Consider the following 12304-nt stretch of genomic DNA (forward strand, 5'->3'; position numbering starts at 1 on the left):
AACAAAAGAGAGAAAATACTGCTCCGTTGGCATAGTTGAGCGTCACTGCAACTTTGTTTTAGCTGGGGAAGTGAAAATGAGCACTTATGTTAACGGCGTGTACTGTTTACATAGCAACCATAGGTTAAACGCATCAAATGCCCCTGGCAAATCGATGATGCGATTAACCGGATTCGTCTGTAGCAGTTTTAGTACATTAAAATACAAGAAGGCCAGTACATGATAATGACAAAAGCATTTAAATGTTAACAAATTTTGGTAAACTTAATACATGTTTGCAGCATATATAAAGTGTACCTTTTTTACATTGCACTGTCGGTTGTCAAAACTAATGCAAGAAGTTTTCATGTTGGAAGGTAAGCTATCCCACCAGCTATACCAAAATCCATAATGTGGTGCTGTGTTAGCTGGACAGGACTTGCATTCTAAAATAAAATGTTTGCAGTGACTGTATTTTGCAGTCATTTTATGAGTCTAATACAGTGTTTCTCAACCTTTTTTACTGTACCGCGTCTTTTAGGTCTACAATTTATGAATGCCACCCTTAGAACTGACAAAATCAAAACAATTTTATTTCACGTACAATATTAATGTGATAATTAAAAGCCTAATCTTTAACAAACTAAATTTTTATCCTTCAGGGTCGTATTTAAGCTGTGGAGATCCTTTCTGCATAACATACGAGGCAAGCCAATGCAGGGTGAAACACCAACGTTTTTTAAGTAACAAACAATAACTAATTAAAAAGACTTTTTAGTGCGTGTGTGCCCACTATTTGACGTTTTTAAAAACGGTCACTTTAATTCCTTGGGATCCTACTTCCGTACGTCAGCAGTGAACAAATCACATGTTCAATTGTGATGTCAACAAACCCGTTTGTGACTTACCTGGTACATTATTGTGTAATTAACAAGTGATCACTTTATAGTATGGTTTTGCAGTGATTGTCTAATGGTCTGCGGCCGAGCACCGAGCATACAAAATCTCAAGTACTCGGTTTGACCAAGCACAACTTAATTACTACCTGCAAATTTTGCTATTACAGTGCAGACAAGCCCGACAAATATTGCATTGTAATTTACACTAAATGCATTGTGAAAGAGATATGACAAAAATAACTGTTTCTTTTTGTTTCATTTTAACTGTTCTATCTTCTCTCAGCGCCCCCTATTCGCCCAAATATTCTCCATCGCCCCCCTTAATGATAACAAACGCCCCCAGGGGGGTGCTGGCGCCCCGGTTGAGAACTACTGGTCTAATACTACAAGCTACCCACTTGGTAGTCACGGTGTTACAAAACAACTAAAAGCATAACACTATAATACACACCAGAGGAACCGTTAGAGTAAGAATTTTTTTGGCATGCAACACATCCTTTTGCTGTGTACGAAAATCCTGGATTGCATGGAGCACAAGGCTTCTCGTGGTTCGAATCAGGTAGCTTTACTGAAGTTTCCAATGAGTCAAGGCAAACCTTAGGTTCAACCCATTTGTACAAAATTTTCGTCTGGAAATTAGAAAGCAATTATTGAATATAATTGTGTACTAAATTGAAAAAAATAGTAAGATTAATTTACTCACTGTTTTGTTTTTACTACATTTTGAATGTGTTGCAAAGTAATCTTTTTCCATACATGGTGGCCTGTTCAAACATTCTGAAGCTCCTTGGGCTGCATATTCAGTAGATACATCACATGGAGTACATGAAGTTGCTCCACCCAAACTCATTGTGTTTGATGGACAAAGATCACACCAGTGGGAAGCATTGGAGGGTGCAAAGAAGCCAGGTCGACATTCATGACATTTGGTTGTATAAGAAACTCCTTAAAAAAGAAAAAAAAAATTAAAAATGTTAAAATTGACATTTAGTCCAATATTTACCAGATATTTCAATATCCTTGATTTTTACAGGATTTATTGATCTTTTTTCCCCAACTAAAATGCCAGTTGTCTTCCAGTATAAAACATTTTGCCCAGCAGATAGCATTACCTAAACAAATCAAGTAAAAACTAGAAAGGTGGCTTTCCTATATAATGCCAATTTATATATTCTGTTTCCTACTAAACCAGTGGTTCTCAACCTTTTTTCTTTCGTGGCCCATTTTCATTAAACAAAAATTCTGTGGCCCAGTAAATTTATATGAAAGAAAAACAACAACTATATAATAGGTTCAGAACAAAAAAATGCAGATCATATTTTAAACAGATTATAAGTTTAAAATAAGTTAATGCAAAAAAACATAAAACAGCACTTTCCCTTCTTTTAATCAAGCACTTTCATTTATGATCAAAGTCTATTGGTTATGACCAGAGTAATTGGACAATTGATATGCTGCTATTATCTGGCTTTGTTGTAATCACAAAGTAGTTTATTACATCATAAACATACGGGGTTGCAGAAACGCAAAGTAACTTTATACCGAAAATAGATCAATTCAAATAAATTTACATTCCTTCTTAATTCCTCCCCAAGCCATTATTCTTATAAAATCAAGTGTACTGACACAAATGAAAGTAATTTTTTTTAAAGCTTTCTATTTGATTGGTCTGTGGCCCAATTAAAATGCTTCCATGGCCCACTGGTTGAGAACCACTGTACTAAACAATTTACTTCATACACCATCTGACCTACTAAAATGATTGTTTTTGCCTTGCAAAAATAAATAAGTTCCCACAGACCTGTATATGCAATAAAACACAGTAACAACATGATGTGAAAATTTCTGAATTCTTTAAAAAAAGAAAAAAAGGTTGTTAATTCAGTCACAAAATCCTGATTGTAATAAAGCAAAAAAATTGCACAGTCACAATATGTGTACATAGTCCTGCAAAAACATCTTGTAGTGCGATGGTAATGCAGACAGTAACCTCTTGACCTTAACATGGATAAGATCGTTCATTATTTGTTTCCGACATATTGCTAGACGTTTTTGAGATTTTTGTTGTTTTTTATTTTTTTTATTTCAAGATCAGCAACTGGACCATCACTACCTTTCGACACAGTTTTTAATAGCATGCATGTTCAACAATGCCATTTTGCCTAATTCATGCATGACTCAAGTACTGATTCTTGAATTGATTTGTCAAAAATAAAGAAGCCACATTATGAGAAAAAAACGTTCTTACATACTTTTGTAATACCTACAAGTTGACCTTTAGTGACCCATGGTCATGCGGCAGGCAAGCTGACAACGAGAATTAAAAGACCATTTATTGCAGCTTTCGAAAATTGTAAGTTGATTTTTTTAACTTCATGTTGATCAACAATGTTTTACTTGGCCGAAGCAAGTTTGTCAAGTTTAAATTATGTCTTAGGTGTGAAACCTTGGTCAAAACTGAAAATGTGCATGATAACTTAATAAAACGTCATGGCATTGCTGCGAAACAACAGCTGATTTACATTGCACCTATCAACAAAGCATGAAACTAGACAATGTACTTTAGTCATTACAGCCGTTTTAAAAATTGTAGGTTTTGGGGGCCTGTGGGTATACCACTGGGTCATTCTCAGTCAAACTTAAGAAGGATAAAATTTTGACTAATAACTAACATCTGTCTAAATTTGAAGCACTCTTTCTTGACCAAACACGTATAACAAACCAGCGTTAGACAGAAAAAAGAAAAATGGACAAAAACAAAACTATAGCACAAGTTAATGTTATGTTGGTTTGTTATTTCTGCATGAAATGTGTATTACATCCAGGGCAAGAAAAAACAGGAAATTTCATGGAAAGCCAGCAAATATTTCCTGTCAGTTTTCAGTAAATCTGATGGGATCAATTCTAATAAATTGCGGACAAAATAACATCAATTGTGTAAATTGTGTATTTTAGAATAGATTGCATACTCCAGACGAGAAAAATGTGTTGAAATGTGTTTGCATGAAGCTGTAGTTTGTGAATATCAAAATAATCCAAATAAACTGAACCCAACATATTTTACCCATACAACATTGTACTTCTTGCACATTAGGCAACTTTCAAACTTATTGATTTCAATTTTGTAGTTTCCTACATGTTTATTTAATGTTGAGTGGAAAACTTTTTAGCTAAGAAAAACAATGCTATCATAATTGTTAGACCATTATTGCTGAGGAGGTGTTATCTGTGAGTGTTCAAAATCAACTTAACCATTTGTTAAAACGTTTTTAAACAATTTAAATACACATAAACAACTAAAAGGGTGGCTTAGCACATTTTGCTATAGCATATACAATACAACCTATTTTGCAATGGTAATACCGTAATTTTCCATGCATAATGCGCCCCCGTGCATGATACGCACCCTACAAATGGCATGTTGATGCTGGAAAAACGCCTGTACCCATGTATAGTACGCACCCAAATTTTAACTCTTACTTAAGTCCGTAAACGTAAAATTATTTCAGAAAAAAAATCATCATTGGGAACAACCGGATGTTATTCTGCCGGTCAGTATCACTGCGCATGCGCTAGCAAACTCGATGGCGAAGAAATGTTTCGGATTTGTGTAGGGTACATTATGACAGCAAACGAGCAGGTGATCGAGCAAGCGTCTGATACGAGAGCATTGTAAGAGTGTTGTTAAATAAAATATTACCTACAGACAACAACACCACTTTTTCCGATCATTTTCCGTTATAAATGCTGAAATCTTACTGGTCGCGAAAACTCGTGTGGTTTAATATGTATCAGATTAAAATACCTAAAAATCAGAATAATTAATTCAAACTTATATACAAAATTTTAGTTTGATCCATTGCGTACAGGCAAAGATATCACCCCATTTATGTCGTCGCTAAATGGGCAGTGTGCAATCTCTGCTTAGTAGTCTCTGTTGAAACTAATGGGTAGAGAACTGAACTCTCGCTCTTTATATAGCTGACGTGTCTTGCGCATCGGATTCGAATTTCCGCCGCCGAGTTCCAATATCTAGCGCCATCGAAGTGTCGATTTTTAAACTAGTACTGCTATGGCGGCCTCCATATGATATCCGGTCTGCGACGGAGATTAAAAAACAAACAATATTTGACAATAACACACCATCAAGGATTGCACGGTGCAATTTGCACCATCGCATCAAACGATGTGTCGTCAAATATGAATTTTACTAACTAAGTGTGTTGGGCAGGATGGCTGAATGTGATGCGCGATTGACAACAAACAAGAAGAAAGGTGTAATTTCAAGTTTTATTTCGAGGGAGATTTTCTTCAAAAATTGTTGTACCCATGCATAATGCGCACCCCAGATTTTAGGACAATAAATTAATTAATTTTTGCGCATTATGCACGGAAAATTACGGTATATTCTCTATGCTTTTTTACATTGGGCCCCATATTAACCAACGGTTTTAATAACCTTTATTTGTTTCTGTAGGCAGAAACTCATGGGTCCCCAAAAACCGCGGCGTTGTAAACAAATAACCAAGTCTAACACAGTGATCAGTAGTGTGCCTTAAATATTCATGCTATGTAAAGCACAAACTGCAGGATGAAAACACAACTAACTAGAAGAGTGGCTTTCTGATATACTTCCATTTTATATATTCTATATGATATTTACCAATTTACTATACACATCATTTGATCTACACATATGATTGTTTTTGTACACAAAAACAAATGGGTCCCCACACGCGTGTTTGTGCGGATTTACAGTAAACAAATGTTGTGGTGATTTTTAGATTCTTAAGGACAAATTTTTAGAAAATATTAACCCAACAATAAAAAAAATTGTTCGTATTCTTTTTGCACTATTATTGTCATATAATTACAACAACATTAAAAAAACATAACAAATACTTTAATTTAATCTCTTGCTTTGACCCAGATATTGTCGTCCAAGGTCGGGTTTTGAACACAATTTTTTTAGAAAGCTGTAACAGTTGTGTTACAGACACTTTAAATTAAAAAGCAATTTGCTACAAGTGTATACATAACAAATTGTTTTTCATTTAACTTTGTTTCGCAAAACGAGTACCATTGACCTGTAGTAACCTCTCAGGGTGCACACGCCAAACGACTGTTTGACCTTTTGACACCGTTTTCAATAGCACGCCGTCCTGAGTGTTCAACAATACCGTTAAGCCTAATTTTTACATGTCTTGAGCATTGACTCCTAAATTGATTGTCAAAAAAAAACGCTACCTTATGACGAAAGAAAGTTCTGAACAGTGTTTGTAATACCTACTAGTTGACCTTAAGTAACCCTTGATCATGCGGCGACCAACCTGACAACGAGCATTTAAAAAAACATTTATTTTGCAAAAAAGTCAAGTTCATTTTTTCATGTTTACTTTGATTGACAAAGTTTTGCTTGACATATACAAAACCGAAGCACGGTTATTAGGTTTAAATCACGTCATAGGTGTAAAACCTTCGCCAAAACCAAAAATGTGAGTGATAACTTAATAAAACGACATAGCAATGTTGTGCAAAACAGCTGATTTCTAATCACTGAAACGACGTCTCGTAAAACGTCTGTCCGACGTCAAGCTGAGCCCTCCCGCTATCGTAAACCAGTGAGTTACTCTCTTGGTACTTCTGCCTACAGTGTCTTTCTTGACCAAACGAGCGTTAGACACATTTACGTTTCGGGGGCCTGTGGGTGAACCGCTGGGTAATTCGGGGTCAAACTTCTAGAGGATCAAGTTCAGATTGATAACTAACATATGTCCAAATTTGAATAAATTTGAAGCACTCCTTCTTTACCACACGAGCGATAAAAACCAGCATTAAAAATTTTACGTTTCGGGGGCCTGTGGGTGAATCGCTGGGTGATTCGGGGTTAAACTTCTGGAGGATCAAGTTTGGATTAATAACTAACATATGTCCAAATTTGAATAAATTTGAAGCACTTTTTCTTTACCACACGAGCATTACAAACCAGCGTTAAAAATTTTACGTTTCGGGGGCCTGTGGGTGAACCGAGAGATCAAATGGGGTCAAAATTCACATGGACCATCTTTAGACCAATATCTGTAATGTGTGTAAATTTGAAAAAGTTTGAACCATTCTTTCTTGACCAAAACGTGGGAACAAATCCGCGTTAGACGGGGAAAAAAAGAACGAAAGAAAAAAAAATACGGACAAAACAATGTGTCCCCTTCAGGGAAGGGGACCCATAATGACATCTTAAAGTGGGACAATGAACAAACTGTTGGCACATCTAAGCAGATGGCACATCTACATAACTATATCTGCTATCCATGAAAGTTTTATCCAAATCCACCAAAGATTTCATACCAAAAGTGCATGGACAAACTTCACCGTAAAAAAACAAAACAAATTTTTGAGAGAAAAAAAATTGAGAGAAATCAAGAATGTGTCCCCTTCAGGGAAGAGGACCCATAACTATTTTTTAACATGTTTATCATGTTTTGCTTAACACCAGTGCTTCTATGTTCTGTTGTACATGCACACAAACACATTGTGCACAACAAAATGCAAACAAATGTTGTACTTCACCTTGTGTGTTAACATGCGCAACACCAGTCACCCTTTTAGAGGCAATGTACTCAACAAGACTCATTTTTGTGACCAACTAATAAAAGCTTTATATCATTGCAAAGCTTAGTTTATGTCCACTTGTTACACTAACTGACAAAAAAGCAACAACAGTAAAGTGCCACAGAAGAACTGTTTGGAATGTGTACAGATAGGTCCACATTTTGTATGTAGGAAAACAATATATGTTACTTTGATGGAAGGGCCCACAATTTTTTATCAAAAGATCTATTAAACCAATTGACACCATAAATCATTTTTGCAGTTGAACCCAGCATTTGTTAACTCATACAGCATGTGGATATTAACTACAATTTGTTAATAACAGACCTTCCACGATTTCCATTCAGTACCAGTAATATTTAAAAAAGTGTTTTTCTTCTTGTCATGTGATGTTTGACATTGGCCATTCTGAATCTGCAAAACACATTTGCATTATTGCTGTTTATTTCAAGTCAGTGGTTTGTAAGTTTTTTCCTTAATATCCACATTAAGTTAGGTGAACACATGTTGCATGTATTGAGTCAGATCTCCTCTGTGTTACCAACAGACTTTATACTATTTTCAGCATTTCACAAACTCGCCTCAAAATTGCATAGCGAACAACAAACCTTACTAGTTACTACCTGCTCTAAGACAATTCTGGTTGCAAATCAAGAATTGACAAGGTGATAAATGTGCGGCATGTATGCCATGCTTTAAAGTAGTGCTTATATTTTTTCGAAGATAAGATCAACGAGTTTGGAGATGTGACAAAACATTTTGCAATACGCCACAAGCAGTTACCAAGTTACAACAAAAACATCTTTGTGATAAATAAGCATGATGTTTGCACTTTTTTCAGTTACTGGAAAATCACAGTTGTGATCAACCGGATTTGTCTGTAGTGTTGTAAAAAAGGGTAATAATTTTGTTTTAAACTATGGAATCGATCATAATCATATCTATTACAGTGGGCGAGAGTAATCACACAGCATGTTATAAAATCTGTACAAAGCATACTCACATAAAAATGAAACATCATGTCACTGTCAGAATGCTGATATTTGAAATTAACAAATCCATCTTGTTTTAAATTTACTGCATAACTTAATGAGCTGGTGCAGTCATCATCATTTGAAACAAGGTACTGTCCTGTGGTTTTCCACACAGATCTATGAAAAGAGCTTAAACTAGAAGGGTGGCTTAGCACATTTTGTCGTTGCATTTACACTATAACCTATTTTAAAACATAAATATATTTCCTATGCCTTTTTCTATTGGGTCCCATATTAGCCATAATGTTTTATAACCTTAGTTGTTTCTGGAGGCAGAAACTCATGGGTCCCCACACATGTAAAGTTAAAAATAGTGCATTTCAAGAGATAACCATAGTCCACATGCTACCCAAATTTTAGCCAATTCCGACCCTGTTTAATAAACTTACCCATTTTAGGGGGCTAGAAGGGTAACTAATGGGATGTGACACTAAACTAAAAAAAATATGAAACCTCAATGACTCAATCAAAAGTACTGCAAAATTTCAGCCCAATCGGCCAATGAAAAAAAAAAAATTCGACCACTAGAGGTGCTTTGAGAAACAACTGTTAATGCTTCTGATGTCACCCCCTAACTGCCATGATGCAAAAATGTCCACCAAGCAACCCACCAACAAGTAACATACAACTAGTTGGCCTTGTAACACTATTGCGCCACAGAATTATTTAGTTTGTGGTGCACATTAACATACAAATATGTTTTACACTTTGGGGGCTTGTGGGGTAAATGTTGGGGCTACAGGATTGAACACAACAATCGACACCTATAAATGCCATACTCTACAAGCTATCCAAATTTCAGCCAATTCCGACATCGTTTACAAATTCACCCATTTTGGCTAGCGGGATAAATACTGGGGTTATCAGGACAAACAAAGTGGGAAGCATATCTACATACCTACATCTACCATCTGTGTAAGTTTCTGCCAAATTAATCAAACATTTGATGGCAAAACAAGTCGGACAAACTTTGGGGAAAAATACCCATTTTAGGGGGCTAGCGGGGTAAATATTGGGGTAATCAACAAAAACAAAGTGGGATGCACATCTACATACCTATATCTACCATCTGTGAAAATTTCATCCAAATCCATTAAACATTTGATGGAAAAACGAGTCGGACAAACTTTAGGCAGGGCTAGCGGGGTAAATATTGGGGAAATCAACAAAAACAAAGTGGGATGCACATCTACATACCTATATCTACCATCTGTGAAAATTTCATCCAAATCCATTAAACATTTGATGGAAAAACGAGTCGGACAAACTTTAGGCAGGTCTAGCGGGGTAAATATTGGGGAAATCAACAAAAACAAAGTGGGATGCACATCTACATACCTATATCTACCATCTGTGAAAATTTCATCCAAATCCATTAAACATTTGATGAAAAAACGAGTCGGACAAACTTTAGGCAGGGCTAGCGGGGTAAATATTGGGGTAATCAACAAAAACAAAGTGGGATGCACATCTACATACCTATATCTACCGTCTGTGAAAATTTCATCCAAATCCATCAAACATTAGATGGAAAAACGGGTCGGACAAACTTTGGGAAGAAAAAAAACAAAGAAAAACAAACAAACAAATTCGAGTAAAATCAGCCTTCAGGGAAGGGGACCGATAATGATGAATTTTCTAAATATTTGCAACTTTATATCTTGTTAATGTGTGTAAAACCTATCGATCAAACTCATTCCATTGCAAGTGTCAAAAAGTTTACGGTGCAAACATTTAGTCATGGGGCTGATTGGATCCAATTTTAAAAATCAAACAATAAGTGTCCTATCTACAATTGTTAGAAATTTTAGTACTAAAAAAATAAAATAAAAATTCAGCCTTTAAAAAAAACATATTGGCGATAAAAGGGTGAAAATAGGAGAATTAAACTAAAAGTTACAAACGCTTTAATTTTCACTTTACAATGCATAAACCTACGTTGGATATGAAAAAAACAGAAGCAAAAGTAATTGAAACTTGTAGTTTTTGGTCACTTTTAATGAATAAGTCAAAACATGCATTTAATAGTTAACCAGCAATGGCCAAGCTAGTGACTGGCAGCATTTCACAGAGCCTGAGTCTTTCAAATTGTGGTGCACATTGCCCGCTATAATTTGGATTAAGTTTTTGGGTTGTGGCGATTTCACAAAAAAGCTGTCAATGGAACTTTATTTACACGTTAGAAACGAAGTATACATGATGCAGAAGCAACCGAATCCCAGAATTTCCTACAATCCAGCATACTTGTGTTCTAATTCTAAGAAAAACAAACCTCACCAAAAACAGTGGGCCTGAGGGGTGTCTTCCCCTGATAAAAATTGGTGCCCATTTAAAAATATTTGGACACTCCTGCCTTACATTAAGCTACCAAATGCAGCATATGCAACACACAGCGATGTATGTGATGGACTATGCAGCAAGCAACCAGCAAACGGGTATGGGTAAAATTTTTTTAATCCAGTGTAGTTAAAACAAAAAAATGCTTGAGTTTAAACAACATTACCATGCAAATCTGCAACCAACCTGGTGCAGTTGTTCACTTTTGTCATGTATCCATATTGTGAAAATGTAACTGACTCAGCATATCTTTCAAATCCTTCTGGCATGGTATTCCAAACATCAAATCTAACACCACTTCCTAGTGAATATGTACCAGGGGGGCAAGCTTCACATTGTTGAGATTGCAAATTCAAAAAATGACCAGATTTGCAAGAAAATCCTGATATCAGTAAGATGAAAAACATTACAACATCATTGTGGTACTGCTACAAGAATATATACATATAAATATAATTTTTTTAACACTTTATTTTCAACTCATACATTGCATTTTTCCCAATGAAAGCTTAAAAATGATTATTAATGTTTAACAAAAATGCCTGATTACCCCATGACAAACGAATTGTGGCATTATAGACGAAGTTTGTTTGACAAATGCATTGGTGTTAACCTGAAAGCAAGTTTCAAGGATGCATATTTGATGAAATACATGGGGCTGCAAATTTTTGCCCCTGTGAGCCAGTTTATACCAGACATAACTTTGTGACCCGGCCCGGCACTTAATAAAATATAGGGTTAGCCGCGGGGCCTGTGGGTTAACCGATAGGTTTAAAATTTTCTTGCACCAGCTTTGTTAGTAAATGTTCAAACACAAAATGTTGCTGCAACCAAAAAGGACAACGTTTCATGCATACCACACTTCATTCCATGTTGGGGCGCTTCGGGAGATGCAAGTTCACAAGACTGTGGTTTAATAGGAACTTGAACCCACCATCTATTGCCATTATCATCACATTCGGTAAACGTATATTTCAAATCCTCCTGTAATCAAAGGTGTGTGTTTGTAACTGTTTTTGGCTTGCGAAAAATTAAGATGTGAAACCTTACTGGTGCACAAGCAGGTAGTTGGGAATAACCACTTCCAATGACGTTTATCAACAGCCACAGTCCGGCTAAATTCCTACAACTTATCAACATGCTTGTTGGTTTGGAGACAAGCAAAGCTAGAATCTATCACTGTTATCTTATTCTTTGCATATGCTTCAAAACAAATGATACCTAACCTAGTTTTTTCCTTAAAGTCACAACTGGTTTGTTAGTTATTATATAAAATAATAAATATATTTGTTTCTTCTGGGCATATACTTAGGAACACAGCAAACATTTGATTTAGGTAAAGTTGACCAATTTCCAAATTAAATACCCGAATCCCAATCTGTAGAGTTTGGTAGCTGCACGCATGATTTTTTTTTAATACATTTTTTTGCACACCAATTTTTTCAG

At 35.7% G+C, this 12304-nt stretch overlaps 1 protein-coding gene across 2 annotated transcripts in view; it reads right to left on the bottom strand.

Annotated features, from left to right (window-relative positions):
* Positions 1-12101, bottom strand: part of LOC145234703 (endosome/lysosome-associated apoptosis and autophagy regulator family member 2-like) — a 24832-nt gene extending 12731 nt beyond the window's left edge. For both annotated transcript variants that reach the window (XM_080099431.1, XM_080099430.1), the window contains exons 1-9: positions 11909-12101; positions 11716-11842; positions 11045-11240; positions 8491-8638; positions 7815-7901; positions 1882-1990; positions 1582-1823; positions 1330-1507; positions 298-425 (exon numbers count right to left, since the gene is read on the bottom strand). In XM_080099431.1, the coding sequence (XP_079955557.1) occupies positions 298-425; positions 1330-1507; positions 1582-1823; positions 1882-1990; positions 7815-7901; positions 8491-8638; positions 11045-11240; positions 11716-11842; positions 11909-11998 (1305 nt within the window). In that variant the 5' untranslated portion in view covers positions 11999-12101. The remainder of the gene's footprint in view (positions 1-297; positions 426-1329; positions 1508-1581; positions 1824-1881; positions 1991-7814; positions 7902-8490; positions 8639-11044; positions 11241-11715; positions 11843-11908) is intronic.
* Between the last annotated feature and the right edge of the window lie 203 nt (positions 12102-12304).

This window comes from Phallusia mammillata, chromosome 6 (genome assembly GCF_965637545.1).
Source record: "Phallusia mammillata chromosome 6, kaPhaMamm4.hap1.1, whole genome shotgun sequence".
In the NCBI taxonomy this organism is placed as follows: domain Eukaryota; kingdom Metazoa; phylum Chordata; class Ascidiacea; order Phlebobranchia; family Ascidiidae; genus Phallusia; species Phallusia mammillata.